The sequence below is a fragment of the Pristis pectinata genome, chromosome 10 (assembly GCF_009764475.1).
Source record: "Pristis pectinata isolate sPriPec2 chromosome 10, sPriPec2.1.pri, whole genome shotgun sequence".
Lineage (NCBI taxonomy): Eukaryota > Metazoa > Chordata > Chondrichthyes > Rhinopristiformes > Pristidae > Pristis > Pristis pectinata.
This window is the reverse complement of record NC_067414.1, coordinates 42,284,245-42,301,248: the sequence shown is the minus strand read 5'-3', so window position 1 is coordinate 42,301,248 and position 17,004 is coordinate 42,284,245. Positions and strand designations below refer to the sequence as shown.

The 17,004-nt window shown below is 37.7% G+C and overlaps 1 protein-coding gene across 1 annotated transcript in view; it reads right to left on the bottom strand.

The window, feature by feature from the left end:
- Nucleotides 1–2,306: 2,306 nt before the first annotated feature.
- Nucleotides 2,307–17,004, bottom strand: part of frk (fyn-related Src family tyrosine kinase) — an 81,416-nt gene continuing 66,718 nt past the window's right edge. The window contains exons 4-8 of the mRNA XM_052024296.1: nt 14,914–15,082; nt 10,969–11,127; nt 6,917–7,098; nt 6,504–6,669; nt 2,307–6,148 (exon numbers count right to left, since the gene is read on the bottom strand). Of these exons, the coding sequence (XP_051880256.1) occupies nt 5,934–6,148; nt 6,504–6,669; nt 6,917–7,098; nt 10,969–11,127; nt 14,914–15,082 (891 nt within the window). The 3' untranslated portion in view covers nt 2,307–5,933. The remainder of the gene's footprint in view (nt 6,149–6,503; nt 6,670–6,916; nt 7,099–10,968; nt 11,128–14,913; nt 15,083–17,004) is intronic.

The following is a 17,004-nucleotide window of genomic DNA, read 5'->3' as shown; positions in this document are numbered from 1 at the left end:
GAGACTAGCTTATATGGGCATCTTGGGTGGCATGGAAGAGTTGGGCCAAAGGGCCTGTTTCCACCTTGTGTTATTTGATGACTCCATAACTTTCTTGATTGAGCATCTGAGCCATGCCAAGCAGTTCATTGACTAATGCATAGCAAATACATTTCTTCCCAAGGTCTATTTTGGAAGAAAGAAATAAGCTTGCTCCAAGAGTGCCTTTAGCAACTTTATCATCCTATCAGAAGGAAGGTTGGAAACTTATATAACTTAACGTTGATGGCTCTGTGTATTGATGAAGGTTGCATTCTGGAAGAAAAAAACAAAGCGGGTTTCCTTTAGGCTGCTTTGTCCTTTCCAATATTCACTTCATGAAAGAGGCACAGTTTCTGTAACATATCCTCTTTTGGAGCCATATGTACCCATTGCAGGAAGTTTGTCAGTCCATACAATGCTCTTTTTTCTCCTATTTATAAATAACTTTATCCTTTCATAATATTATTGTTCCCATTAACCTTCTGTTCTTTATCTTTGCCTCAGTATTACAATTCCTGTACTTCTAATGATTATCTTAAGTGTTGTTGGTGCAGTTGCACTTTTCCAGGGAATGGGCTGATTTTAACTGAGTAGGATTCCAAGGTTGTGAGGACCGTAACAGGTGGAAAAGAACCCTGTGGTCAGAGTGCGTGGCCCCAGGGATTTTAACTTCTGCTGCATTTATGTGATCTATCTCCATATCGCAGCTAAAAATGGCAGGAACCATGCAGGGATGAGGGGTGGTAGAAATAGGTCACTCAGGGATCAACGGAGCAAGTCCCTTCAAAGTAAGTACAAGTTTGCTTCTCCTCCTGATACACAAGCTTTAAAAACAACTGACAACCCTGTGGAAAGGATGACTGTTATTGACAGCTGTCATATTGGCTCCAGGAATGCCCAGTCCTTAGTCAATGGCAACACGCCTGCATCTTAATGCCATTAAGACACAGCACTGCTACTTAGATCAAGCTCCAGTTGCTCAGAGACAGGTGGCGATCAAGGTGTACATTTCATTTTCATACAGAGTTAATGTTTCAGGTCTAGGACCCTTCATCGGAATATTGAATATTTGAATGAAATATCTGTCCTGGATCTGAAACATTAACTCCGATCCTCTTTCCACAGATTTCACCCGACCTGCTGAGTGTTTCCAGCTTTCTCTGTTATTGTAGAGCTCCTTGCCTGTTCAGGAGATGACTTGTGGGATCTCACACATAGAATCAGCATTCTTAGGTGGGACTGTAGCTGTACAGAAGCACAAAATGGGATGAAAGAAGATATTTTTTTTAAATGAGATAAACAGATGAAAAATCCATTCCATCTGATTCCCCCATCCAGGAGGAACAGCTTTTAAAAATAGAATCAAATATAAATGAAAGAACAAAATGAAAACTCACTTCACCACCTGAGGCAGCCATGCTCAGATTTAAAAATTATATTAGTCAGAGTTCTACTCATGAGGAGCATCGATTCGCAAAATTTTGGATATAATTGGTAAGACAAAGTGTGCAAAAATTGGTCCCAATGTAACATTCCCATTATTGTTGTGTAATGGAAGGAGACATTACGAAGTCAGCATTCAATCATTGTCCCTCCTAATCTGAAAAAAAATTTGATATGGCCTTTATTCTACTCTCAGTCTTCAAAGGATTATTATTTCAAAAACCAGTAAGGACATCAGGTTCTTGTGATTTTTAAAAATAGAAGGAGCAGAGTGTAATGTATATTTCAGTACAATGCGTTTGCTTTGCAAAAATGGAGCTGCATAGGGAATTGCAAAGACCATGGAACATGCTCACATCCATTTAATTTCTGCAACAGATTTTAAAGTCTCAATATGTAAATACGTTTATGGATACTGTCATGTAAATTAATGCCACCTCATACATATTGCAGAGTCTCTTTCAATACAGTCATGAAGGCATTACACCAACACACACGTAGGTAGAAATGACTCACAAGAACACAAGAAGGTGGGAGCAGGAGTAGGCCACTCGGACCCTCAAGGCTGCCTCACCATTCAATACGATTATGGCTGATCTGCCCCAAACTAAAACTTCTCGTCATTCCTTATAGCCCCAAATTCCAAGATTTTTTTAAACACTTCTCACTTGATTATGGTAAATGTGCCTAATGCCACTATTTCATTTTTACATCCTTCAAAGAGGATTTTGAAAGCACTAGATCCTAGGTCCTAAAAGTACCTAATTATGGATTTTAAAAAATCCTTTTCTCTTTTTAAAAAACACATATTTTTATTATTGACAGGAAATAGAAATACTACAAGCTTTCATTTGAAACATATGTTCATTAAAAACATGTAATAATATCAGATTTTTAAAAATATTATTAAAAAATAAAATTTCCAGGAGCACTTATCCTAATACAAAACTTGTTGAGACTTCAATTCTAAACATAAATCTTGAGCATAACATTGCAAATTTTTTTTATAACATCTAAAGCTAGATTTCATAGCATCAACATAATTGATCCACACAGCAAATGAATACTAAACTAATATCGTGTTAGCCAGTTGGTTAAAATAAAAGAAATATTAAAATTATTAAATAAGATGCTGATTAACATTAATATTCTCAATGTGTTAGAAGAAACTTTCTATAAACCTTGGCCCCATTGTTAAAATGTGGCATATGCTGTTTCAAATTCTCTTTGCTATTTATTGGATTACATTAACCCATTTAAATTACACAACTCTTCTGAAATAGCTGAGAAAGGAATTTCAGATGAATGAACTTATTAAGTTTTCATATACTGCAGTCCTATAGGGTAATCTTGGGGCCTGATAAATTTATGGAGCAGTTCCTTACTTATAATTTGACATGATTAAATTTTGCTATAAGTGCTCTGTAGTACAATTAGTGTACAATATTAGTGTTTGAATATTAAACCCTACCTACAAAGAAATATTTTTAATGTTCAATGGATCAAATAGCTAGTTTAGCAATTTTCTTTTTACCAAAATTCTGACAGTATATGAAAAAAATAGACTGATGCATTATTCAAGCAATATTGGACACATGAGAGTACAGTCTTGCTAAACTAATTAGAAGTAGGATAACTGAAGGATAAGTCTGAAGGTCAAGGCTATCAATCATCTAGCAGATCCTCATTTTGGCAAGTGAGTACATATAGAGTTCATTACCGTTACCATGCCTTAAGGAAGCCTATTTTTCAGTTCATGTTACAAAAATAATCAAATAATTTTTCACACAGTTCTGTTATGTGTATGTATGAATCCACAGCAGTAGCATATTACAATGTCCATTCTGCCTTACTTGTCTTGGGACAACAATTTAGGATTGCCCTTAATCAAATTTGAAGTTCAAATTCCACGAACAAGGAGCCTAAACATTCTGCTTCAGCAGTTGAGTTTGGTTTATTATTGAGCACTGTAACCACTAGAAAGAAGTTAAAGATATGAATTAATCAAAAGGAAAAACTGAAAACCATGAGAACTACATTTTTTTCTTTATCACAAAAGATCTAAATTTAAATGGGCATTCCTTTTTTTGACATCTGGTAATCCAGCAATTGATATTCAACGAAGGCACTTGTATAAACACTGGGCCAGATTTTGTTGGAATAGAGCAACTTGTTTAAGGAGAACAACTCATTTAGGTTTAAAACTATTTACTCACAAAATTATTGGAAACATACTCTGATAATGGGGCATTGAAAGCCACAGTACATCCGTGTCCTGGGTTTGCAATGCAACAAATGATGTACTGCCTTAACTAAAGAGAATAAAGAAGTGACAAATAAATGACGGAAAAACTGACAGGGAAGATAAGTTGGAGTGGGTGAATTCAATGTCAGTAAAAGAAATAGAGAGAGGGAAAGACAAGATTCAGAGAGAAATAAAGCCAAAGAAAAGAAAAATATTAAAACATTAATTTTTAAATTCTCTCAAAACAATAAGCTATGAGACTCCCTTCACATTCTGCAAAAGACTGATTAGTAGTCATCAACACTTATCACAATGTTAGAAAGGGTACATACTCCATTTAGTATTAGGTTTATTTTCAGTAGTTGAGTTTCATGGACAATTAACATACAAATATAGGAATTTCAGTGAGTTAATGATTTGATGCATTTCAAGAAGTTAATGCAAATTATCCTGCAACTATTGACTATTCACAGTTTACAATGTAGCTCTTCATTGCCACAAGTTGCTGGCCAATTTGTCCATTATTAGAAACAAGCACCATTTAAAATCTATTACTTTTCAGCAAGATCTGGTCCAATATTTCATAATTAAAATTCTATTGGAGTTTCTACTGTACATTATGCTGTAAGACTGTTTGGTAAATGGTTAAGTCATACAGTATAGTCTAATGGAAGGGGCCCTTCCAACAAGCAACTTGGTAAAAGTAAACCATTAAAAAAACTAACTGCATACTCATTTGGGCCTATGGATAGTCAAAGTCCTACCAAATGTTAATCAGTTTAGTTTGAAGTTTAGTTGGCAACTTCTTAATCAAGCCTGATATCAAAAATTGTGAATTGGGGTTGGAGTGGATTTCGGTACTAACACAGAGATCTTAATGTAAAACCTAAAAAAGACTGAAATAGTTGAAAGTTCAAATAATTTTCTTGGTCAAAATATACATGGGATACGATTGCTTGCTTCTCAATTTTCATCATATATATTTACCTTTATATACAGTACATCTCAACTAGCAGCAAATCACACAATAAAAATTTACATTGAATTCCAAACAAACCTATAATGTAAGATTATGTACATACCTTGGAGGCACCATAAATACTACACAGATTGTAGTAGAATTTGATTTTGTATTGGAAAATACCTGCTGAACAAGTTGATGCTTTAGTTCAATGGTTATTACCAAATGGTTTAGGTTTTGTATTTACAGATAGCCAAACAAAAACACTAATTGCTGAAGGAGACATGTATCTTTGCCAAATTTTTCTAAAATCCATTGATGGGTAAACAATGAAAGACAAATTTCTGTCATTATTTTCTCTTCATCTGATGACTATTTATTTGGCTATGATATTCATTAAAATTATGTGCGACTCTCTAAGTTTCCCCCAGAGGTGGTAGAGTTGGGGAACATGGGGATGATTAAGACAGAAACTAATAAAATCTGGCAACTACTATATGAATGAAATTGGGCAGGATTGGTTAAGTGTGTTATATACTGTATATGTATTACATAACATCCCTATAGTAAATGCAAATTGTTTTCATTTTCTTAAATATTTGGTGGGATGGCAAAATATGTAAGAACATTTGTTGTATCCTTTGTATACCCTGCCTGATTTTCCTCTCCAATGCAATCAATAAAAATAAATCTATATTCCTCCAGCTGAGATGTTGCTGTCAGAACAGGATTTTTCAGAAAGATATCTAGAAATAGCACAGTAACAGCTGATTTATTTATTATTCCTTCCCTATCTTTTTGAAGAACTGGTCCCCACCACACCCCTGTGGCCAGGGGACACTTTCTGGAAACTGGCCCAAGCAGTCATTGTTATGTTTAAGAATAGGTGGGCTCTTTGAGAAACCATTGCATCTGGTTCTCACCAAATGTGTGTGCATATTCAGCATTTTCAAAACAGAAATCTTTTCCGTCCCAATCCATGGAGTATTGATTGGCCTCTTCATCTGTATAGTCCACTTCAATGACGTCACTCCAGCTACTTATGAAAGGAACAAGGTTCAATATACTTCTTGCAATGTGCAAATTAAGTTCAATGACATAGAATTCATTATAGCCTTTAGGCTAGTGCATGAACTCGCAGCTGTCTGACATACATACATACCAGCCTAAATCAAAGCCATTAAACTCTATAACAAAATCCAAGATGTGAATGTTAAATCAGTTCTATTCATTGCAAGCATTAACCCAAAGGAATTTCCAATATTAACTAACAAAAACATTCGCTTCTGTGTAGGCGGAAAGATCAGTCTCAAAGAAGTCCTCCAGCTTCCACTGGAGGGTCTCAAATGTTGGTCGTTCATAATCTCTCTCTTTCCAGCATTCTAACATGATTTCATACAGTGGTGGAGGGCATTCTGCAGGACATGGCATTCTGTATCCTCTTCCCACCTCTTGGATAACTTGATAATTTGTCATCCCTGAAAAAAGCCAACATTCAAATTTTACAAAATTGTCATAAAAGCACAGGAAACTGATGTGCTGAAAATGTCAAAAAAGTTACTTTTTTTATATTCTTCAAAGGACTACTTGATAATTCCATCAGATGGATTTATTAAATTCCCAATTAAACCATCTCCTGACGGATGTATTTCGTCTGTCCTCAGCAACTTTCGGATTTTCGACAGTTTGTTACTTGAGCTACAATGATACATGTGTACAAGCTGTTCCTAACTTAGATTCTCACTTGCTCAAACCGTTATAGACAGCTTGAGTAAGAAAGTAAAATTTCAGTAACTTAGTGATCCTGAATGTATCCTGAAGTGATCGTCTAACCTGGATAAGGCATCTTTCCATAAGTGATAATTTCGTACAGCAGTATTCCAAAGGACCAAACATCTGATTTGATGCTGAACTTATTTGAATGGATGGCTTCTGGTGCAGTCCACTTTACAGGAAATCTTGCTCCTTCTTTTGCTTCATAAACATTTTCGTCATCTGTCTAATGATGTCAAAAATGGTATTAGCAATGATGTATCCAACAGTTTAAATAATGCACTCAAAATGACACTGGCAAGATAGCTATATATTGGCCTTATATTTTGTTGATTGGGACCCACTGCCCGCATTCATTGCTCAGAATCCCCTTTGCCCCACACTTAACTGGTAATTCAGTTGATTAACATGCATATCAGTGTTTGTTCTTTAAATGAACAATTAAATGAATGGAAGATAATTGTCATTCTTACCATAAAAACTCGGGCAAGTCCAAAATCAGCAACCTTGCAGGTGTTGTTCTCTCCAACCAGAACATTCCTAGCAGCTAAATCCCGATGAATATAATTCTGAACTTCCAAATATGCCATTCCTGCAGCTACCTGTGCAGACATTTCCAGTAGGTCACTTATGGTCAAACTCGACCCCTGGTTTTCTGTTGAAATTAATAAATGATGAATGTTACAGTTCAGAAACAATTTTCATTTGTCCTTAAAATTTCTTTATCTGATAAAAAGTCACAAAAAAGTAATAAACTTTAAACCTCCCTTCATCAAAGCAATGCTGACAGAAGTAAACCCTTATTGCAAGATCTGTTCAGAGTGAAATTGGACATATTGTACAGCTTTCTCTGATTTCAGAATACTTCCTACTGTTTAAACTCATGATGCAATTATTTCAATGCAAAATCTGCTCATAATGAAACTGGACTCAGTTTTGTCTGGGATTTGAAATACATTTTTTGCTAAAATCAAATAGAACAAGCTTAGTTTATGGCCAAGATATATCTTATGTGTCATGATGCATGCAAGTAACAGCACCTTTTTTTCACAGATCAAACATCCCAGGAAATTAAAGAGCAACTAGTACCACAATTATGACCACTCCTTTGACTTGTGCACTGCTATTTCAAGATGCTGGATAAAACAGTTGAAGATTAATTGTAAAGTCAAATATAATCACCAATTTGCAGAAATCACCACTTTGATTGACACTGTAACTTACATAATGATAGAATGGCACTGATGGGCTCAGAATGTTTCAATAATCACATAATAAAAATCATTAGCAAACTGGTGTTGAACAAAATATACTGGTGATATAACTAAATACATATTCTACTTAACTGGCTACTAGCATTCCAGACCACAAAGATATATGACAATCACACAATGTAAAACAATGTGACAATTTTTAAATTGATGATTTACTTCATCAAAAAGACAACACAGGAATTCAGAGTCTCAGATTAATTAATCTTTGCAAAGCTGCATTCTTGAGAATTCAGTCAACATCTTGGATATTGGGAAAGAAGCTTTACTGTAATCCTAGGAGAGCACGATATCAAAAGCAAGCAATCCAAAACCCTGCAGATGTTGGAAATCTGACATAAAAGTAGAATGCTGGAAATATTCAGCAGGTAAGGCAGCACCTATGGAGAGTGAAACAGGTTAATAATTCAGTTCTATGACCTTTCCATCTGATGAAAAGTCATCATCTAGAATAGTTAACCCTGTTTCTTTTTTTAAAGGCAGCAAAGCAATTTTTTCCTTCTCTGTATCACCAGAAATAAAAGGCATTTTGCCAAGATAGCATTTGGAAACCTGGTTTATGTTGTGTTTATTCTTGTAGCCTAAAAATTTATTTAAGATTCCATTTATTATTTAACAACACTGTCAAATTGAAGCAAACAAATGACCCACCAAAGCAGCTCTAGTCAGTGTTTCATCTGCGTGCTGTCCCTCAGTGATCTCACCAATTGTAACTGTAACATGTGCCTTGCCTTAACATTCTTGGACTTCCCGATTAGTGCCATGTCTTGGATGCCAGACTCAGTACTCAGCAGAGTGGGTGCCACACTGGTGCAGCTGGTAGAGCTGCTGCCTCACAGCTCCACTGACCTGGGTTCAGTCCTGACCCAGGATGCTGTCTGCATGGAGTTAGTATGTTCTCCTATGTTGACTGTGTGAATTTCCCCTACGTACCCTGGTTTCCTCCCACATCCCAAAGATATGCAGTTGGTAGGTTAATTGGCTGCCGTAAATGAGTTAGACTGGTGGAATCTAGGGGGGAGGCAAAGGGGCGGTTTGGGGACAGTTGATGGAAATACGGAGAGAATAGGTTGCAGGGAAAATTAATGGAGAATAGTATGGTCTGTGAGCCGGGATAGACTGAATGAGCAAAAGTAGCCTCCTTCAAGGTTGTACGGGAATAAAATACCTTTCTCTTTGTTCCTCATCACAAACCCTGCTGTATTTTAGTGATTCCATCAATTGCTATGGTCATTCCCTTAGAGAGAACCTTCTTGATTATTTTCTTCATACTTTACAACACACATCTTTTCCATCACATGATTTCTTCCTAACAGCTTCTCATATCTGAAACTTTTCTACGCGTCTGTTTTGGTCGGATGGTCAATTAACCAGCACGTTCTCACCTTAAGCAGTCTGCTCTCCCACTAGTCTCCAACCTGTCCGTGCTTTTGACATTTGTATCCTGCCCTGCTGTTCATTAATCAGCCTGTCTCATCAATTTACGACTGCTCTCATTCTCCTCCCTTTGCTCAGAATGTACTCCAATGTATTTTGCTACTATGGTGTTAATCCCAACCTTCTGTCCCTTTCTTCCTCCTTTGCAGTAAATATGACCCAACAATGACCTTTGAAATGAGGTAAACATTGGCAAAATTACAACTCACACCTAGCATTACAACATTATGTGGCAGTGAATCTGCCTTCACTAACAGCTTCTGATAGCAAAATTAAAAATGTTAAAAATCTTAATAGGATTCAAAATTGACACCAATGCTTAGCAGTCAGAAATAATAGACATTGTTGATCTGCGATGGAGAAAATAGTTTGAGAAGCAAGTTATAATGCAAAGAGGTCTTCTTCCCAGACTAAAATAATTTTCAAACAAGTAGAGGCCATGGATATATATCACTAACCATAGGACATCCAGAAGCAAATATGATATACAATGCATTACAAAAGTAAAGAGAAACCAATCCTTGAACTCATTAGAAAGACAGAATGCTAGGTTCTGATGAAGGTCACTAAAGGAAAACATTGACTCCATTCCACTTCTCACAGATGACATCTGATCCATTGATTGCTTGCTGCATTTTTTTTGTAGTAAAAACATATATGAAACTAAAGACCCATTTTTGTACCTGGTATAAGCATCCAATGTAATGGACGCACATTAAAGAAGGAGTGTGTGTGTGCATGTGTGAGAGAGAGAGAAGGGAATTTGAAAGCTTGCACGCTCAACTGCTAGTAGCATAGTTATGAACGGCAGGATGAGGAGGCAAAGGTTAAAGGTTAAAGAGTTCTCAGGGATTTGGAGAGCTGGAGAAGTTGAGAAGATTACAGGGACAGAGAAGGGTGAAGCACTGAACCCGAGTCTTCCCAGTTTGTATCAAGCAGTACCACACCTCACAATGCAATTAACTGCTGGGCCACCTGGGAACCATTTTATTTCTGAATTTATAGAATGGTCATTAAGCAATGTGCACTGATACTTACAGAGCAAAACGGCACTCCAAAGTGACAGGTAACGTGATGGTCCCAGACACCACTGCTTCCTGATGTGACTGCTTAGTCACATTGAAACATCATTCAACAAGAATTAATTTAAAGCATTTTGTCTCATTAGAAGTTATCAGGGGAAAATAATGACACTGTTCCAACCAGGTGTCAAAAACAGATAATTTTTGCAACATCAGGATCATATCTGGATATTCAAATATAGCATTTAGTAAATTGAAACAAATACTATTTCCCACAAGCTTCCCAATCTCAGAAACACAAATACATTTTTGAAAGAAGTTCCTGAAATTTGCCTATAACTGATGTGTGTTCAAGTAGACTTTTATATGATTTGTTTTATGTACAGTCTCAAAAATGTAATAAGCTCTAAAAAAAAGCGCAGAAAATGGCAGTTTTTCAGTCACTATAAGTTTTAGTGCCTTAGGTTAACTTTAGAAACATCAAAAATATATTTTCATTTGCATTACAGCCTAATTCAAAGAAGTTTCATCATCATTGCAATCAAAGCCATATCACCCAGGGATAGGCTCACCATAAAAGTAAACAGAAGCCAATTCAAAAGTAACCATCTGGAAGATCACAAGCTTACATTAATATTACAAGGATACTTGCCAAGTGCTCATTTCCTACATTTCCTTTCCCTTTGGACTTATTTGCAAAGTACTTATCCGCTTGATAAATTAACGCCGTATTGCATTGTACGTTCTTCCCATTGAACCCAAGCCTGGTTGATTCCAAAAAGCTACCATACTTACTGTGTAAGTAGTCAAGCAAGCTCCCATTTTTCATTAATTCAGTAATAATGTAAATTGGCTCTTCAACAGTGCACACAGCATACAACTGAATTAGCTTGGGATGTCTCAATCTTTTCATTATTTGTGCCTCCCTTAGGAAGTCCTGTTTGGCCATCGTACCTAAAAATGGACACAGCAAACAAATTCTAATCATTCACTCTTATCCAGCAAAATCTATGATAAAATCTAATAGGGAGATTATAATTGGTACACATTGGCATCACTTTGATCAGCAAAAGGTTTTCCTCCCTGTTCATTGACAGTTTGATTCAATCGCAGCATCCACAGTTATTCTAGGCTGATCATGTCATACTAATCATTGCCTAACTCAGGACCATACCTACTGGTGTCCTCCTGATACAAACTGAATGTGCTGGGGCAGCAATTCTGCTTGCAGCTCAGGGAACTGAACGTGAACGTCTCACCAGTCCCACGAATTTCCAGGTCATTATTTTTCAAGTCTGATCTCTTCTCCAACTAAAAAAGGTATGTCATGTAGAGATGAAAAGTGATCTCCACAGAAGAAAGGAATATGTTTGCTTCTTCAGCTTACCTGTATATGACTACTTTTAGTGACTTACACCACATAACTGCTCACCGAGATCCTCCTGCATCACTATTTCATTAAAATCTTTCCGTCTAAGGTTGACTTCTTTCCCTACTTCTATTTCCAAACTGAAGTGTTTCATCTTTTCTCTAGGCTGAATAACAAAACTCAACCAAGTGCCCATATTGATTTCTATCTTTAACCAAGCAATGGTTCACAATTCTCATCACACTGTTTCAGCATAGGTTCGATGACCTGATGGTTTCCTTCATGTAAAAACAAACTCTGTGATGCTATAGGGGTAAGAAGTTACTCGTAGAAGTACTATATAGGCCACCTAACAGTAACTATACTGTAGAACAGAGTATAAATCAAGAAATAATGGGGGCTTGTAAGAAAGTTACTGCAATAATAATGGGTGATTTTAATTATCAAATTCAAAGAGTCTATTCAGAATGATTTCTTAGAGCAAAGTGCTGAGGAATCATCCAGGGAGCAGGCTATTTTAGATCTGGTATGTAAGGGAAGACAAGATTAATTAAAGGATTCCCTGGAAAAGAATGCTCATATCATCGTAAAGTTTCAAATTCAGTTTTGGGGTAAGAAATTTGGGTCTGAAAGTAGCATGCTAAACTTAAATAAAGGCAATTAAAATTGTAGGAGGATAGAGTTGGCAAAAGTGGGCTGGGAAAATAGATTAAAGGCTAAGATGATAAATCAACAGCAACAGACATTTATGAAGATATTTTAGAAATATATGTATATTCTGCTAGGAAAGAAAGGCTCTATGAGAAGGATGCACCTTTTGTAGCTAAACTAAGGCAAAAAAACCAAAAAAATTACAAAAAGTGAGAAGCAAATAATATAAAACATTAGGTCGCTGAAGTAAATACTAGTCAGTTAGATAAATAATCAAGGGCCTTTAGGAAGCAAGGAAGTTAAAATAGTTTTGATCATTAGACAAAAAGGTATCAGGAAAGCTAATGGGGCTGAAGCCCAATAGATCCCCTGGACCAGATGACCTGCATCCTAAGGTCTTAAAGGATGTGTTTGCAGAGATAGTAGATGTTTTGGTTGTAATCTACCAAAGTTCCCCGGATTCTGCTTCCAAAGGATTGGAAAATCAGAAAGCCAATAAATTCCGAGGACCTGATAGCTTGCCCATGTGAGAATATTTAAGGAAGCAGCCCTGGAAATCATGGATGCACTGGTGTTTTCTTCCAACATTCCTTAGACTACTCTCCAAATGGGAATAATAGATAGGTTAGCCTAACATTGGAGGAGAGCAGAAAGTGTTAGAGTTCATTACAAAAGATGTAATAGCAGAGCATTGGAAAACAGAAACAGGATCAGTCAAATTCAGCATGGATTTACAAAAAGGAAGATCGTGCTTGAAAAATCCATTATAAATCTTTGAGTATGAACCTGGTAAAGTGGATGGGGGGAGATCCCCTTGATGTGAGGTACACTGAGGTACATGCTCAAAGTTGCACCCTCACTGTTATGGTGAGTGTGGCCATTACCATGGACTGGCAGCACCTGGTCCATGTGTTGACCAACCACCCAGCTCCTGAGATCTCTCTTGTTGCCTCCTGTTGGATGTGATACAAGCTGCTGTCTCCCCATCTCTTTAGTTAGCTGCGTAGCTTTCCCCACTGTGAACATTTCCATGGCAACAAGATCAAGGTGCTGAGGCCAAGATTGGTTCAGCAAAAACTTGTTGAATGGCAGATCAGGCACAAGGAATCCATTAGCTCATTCCTGCTCCTGTTCTCCATGTTTCTTAGCTTTCTTATGTTTCTTACTGATTTTCACAGCACATTTTGATATTGTTTCCACTATTCCCAAAGCGAGATGATTTGTAATATACCAAATAAAAATAGCTCAAAACACAACAGAGAAAAAATTTTTTTTACATTTGCCTAAATGTTGTTTCCTACTCCCCAAATATTTCCCATGCCTTTTGTGCCCTTAGTTTTCAAAAGTTTCTTGATCAGTTACTAATTCTTTTTAATTACAACAAATGATTTCCACTGTATTTCTTTTATTCATCACCTACAGGTTCACATCTGGACATGATAGCCTGTAAATTCTCTCATGAAGGTAAATACAATTGGGTACTTTTTGCACACACAGAACAGTTACAAATACTCTCTCCATGTCACACATGACACATATACTCCTGGAACCCACTTTAAGTTCAATAGAACATTGATGCAGTTCTTTGTCGAAAGGTGGAACCTTGACATTAGTTAAAAGGCCCAACTTTATCTGGTTCACTGTTGAGGAGATGACTCTCAAGTTACATTCCTTCTTATAAACTCTAATCCTTAATGATCACCCCCATCCCTCCTTACCATCACCGCCACTTCTCCCAGCTACTCCCCTCCCCCCACAAACACTCACTTCTCTGCCTGACTCCCAGTTGACTTCCTCATTGCCCCTTGGAAGTCGAGCTGAAACCTTCCCCAAGTTTCTCCTCAGCCCTCCCCTCAAATCATCTCCTCAAGTTCCCTGCTACGTCATCTACATAGCCCCCTCTCAACTCTCCCACCCAACCCTTAATAATCCACCTGTGACCATTTGCAAGTGCAAAGCCTACTCTGCTCACATGTTTGTGGTATAATAGAACATAGAACAGGACAGCACAGGAACAGGCCCTTCAGCCCACCATGTCTGTGTCAAATATGATGCCAATTTAAACTAAATTTCTTCTGCTTGCTCATGATCCATATCCCTCCATTCTCTGCATATTCATGCGTCTATTTAACAGCCTCTTAAACACCACTATCGTATCTGCTTCCACCACTACCCCTGACAGCCTGTTCCAGCCGTCCATCACTCTGTGTATAAAAACTTGCCCCACACATTCTTTTAAACTTTTCCCCTCTCACCTTAATTGCATGTCCTCTAGAACTTGACACTTCTACCCTGGGAAAAAGATTCTGACTGTCCAACCTCTCAATGCCTCTCATAATTTTATAAACTTCTATCATGTCTCCCCTCAGCCTCCAACGCTCCAGAGAAAACAACCCAAGTTTGTCCAGCCTCTCCTTATAGCTCATACCCTCCAATCCAGGCAGCATCCTGGTAAACCTCTTCTGTACCCTTTCCAAAGTTTCCATATCCTTCTGGTAATGGGGCGACCAGAACTGCACACAATATATCAATAATATCAAAGCCTCAAGAGCCCTACCCAATATTGCACCATACTTTCCACATGGAATTATTTCTAAGTCAATATCCCTTTTAGCAATTATTAGTTTTTGATTAGCACTCCACTAAAAACACTACTCACATCCTGCTTCCAACCTGACCTCAAGCATTGCATCAAATATTTATCAAATGAGTAATCATACCAGTTTTTAGTGTTTTTATGGCAACTTGAGTCCTGTCATTCCAAACTCCTTGCCATACTTCTCCAAATGTTCCAGCACCCAATTTCTTTATTAGCTTCAGAGAGCTACGAGGAATTTCCCACTGATCCACAGTGTTGTAGGATAATCCAACTGTTACTGGTGTTTCCAGCTGATGATTTAAAAAGAGAAGGTCAAACATATTTTAGCTTTCAATGCACACAAGGAGCCTGTGAATAGAATCCTTTAACTTACAGGTGAAAAAAACAAGGCTCTAGATATTGAAATCTATAAGAACCACTTGGCATTAATTTTGTCTTTACTACAAAGTAGAGAGCCTAGATTTGCATCAGACACCCAGTTCACCATGCTTTGTTTGAGGTTCTGCTGCTGAGAAATTTGGCTGTTCATCAGGGCTAAGTACTATTGAATAGGCCATGAATGAGGAAAGGCCTTTCTTTCACATGCTCCACCGTTGTGGACTGCACCAATGAAACTGAGGGGGGAAAGGCGGCCAAAAGATAGCAGTCAAGGGTCTGGGATCAGAAGCTAGGATTTCAACAAGGGGTTGAGGCATAGATCAGCTGCTAGGGAACAGTGAGGGGAAGAATCAGCACTCAGGAGCAGATCAGTGGCAAGGAAGGCAGTTAATGGATGGATGGGGGAAGGAGGGTGGGAATAGTAGATTGATATTTGGACAGTAACATCAGGCAAAGGCCAAGCTTGGACATAAGCAGATGCTACTAGAGATAGAAAGCTCAGTGGAGAGCTGAGTAGCTAAAATATTTAAAAGGTGCATAAAAATATGAGAACATAAAAAGAAAAGCAAGAGTAGGCCATTCGGCCCCTCACATCTGTTCTGCCATTCAATGACATCATGGCAGATCTCTTACCTCACCAACACTCTCCTGCCCTAACACCATATTCCTCAATTTCCTTAATATTCCATAACCTTTGCAATATACTTAGTACCCAATGCCAGATTGGGATCTGATCAGGTAGGCACCCTTTAAGCCACACCAAGGCAGGCCTTGAACATGTCATAGTTCCACAGGATTGGCCCGTCTTTGGAGAACTCCGCACTGACCAGGCTTAGACACGAGGAGGACCCAGATGGTAACTCACAGACTAAGTAGCCTGCTGTGAAAGCCATGATCCATGATCTTTGAAATTTCCTCGAAAAATCACATGGCACACATAAACATGTTGGTACGTGATCCAAATTCTAGATCAATATGTTTTAAAATGAGAAAACCACAATCAATCGTTTCTGTTAGATGTTCGAGTTACAATAAAGTGGTTGTGGACCTGCATCATGAAAGTAGTAATATAATCTGCGCATCAGGTTAACCTCCCCATGAGCAGACAAAAGCCACATCCTGCAGCTCAACTCACATGATCCCACATGGTACAAAGAAATAGCATCTGGATTCTGTACTGGATCACTCAAAACAGCATTAATATGATTTTTAATTTTCTGAGAAAAGCCACACGTCCAGTTACTGCTGCATAATTGTGCAGCTGCAATACAGTATTCCTGTTCCTGGTTCTTTTCATGCAAACCCCTTGGTCCACTACCACAGGAATTAATGTTATCCACAACAAGGTTATAAACTCAGGTCAGCAGTCAGGTCATCACATTAAAAGGAGAAATGGAAAGGAGTTGTATGTACATGGAGCTATTCATAATGACCCACATGACTTAACCAATAAAGCACTTCTGGCATCTAGTCACTAGTTTCTGTTGAGAGCCACTGAAGCCTATTAAGTCCCATAATGGCGAGGTAGACAATAATCTATTTGGTATTGGTATTGGTTTACTATTGTCACTTGTACTGAGGTACAGTGAAAAACTTGTCTTGCATACCAATCGTACAGGTCAATTCATTACACATTGAGTTAGTACAGAGTGCATTGAGGTAGTATGGGTAAAAACAATAACAGTACAGAGTAAAGTGTCACAGCTACAGAGAAAGTGCCGTGCAGATAGACAATAAGGTGCAAGGTCACAACAAGGTAGATTGTGAGGTCAGAGTCCATCTCATCATATAATGGAACCGTTCAATAGTCTTATCATAGTGGGATAGAAGCTGT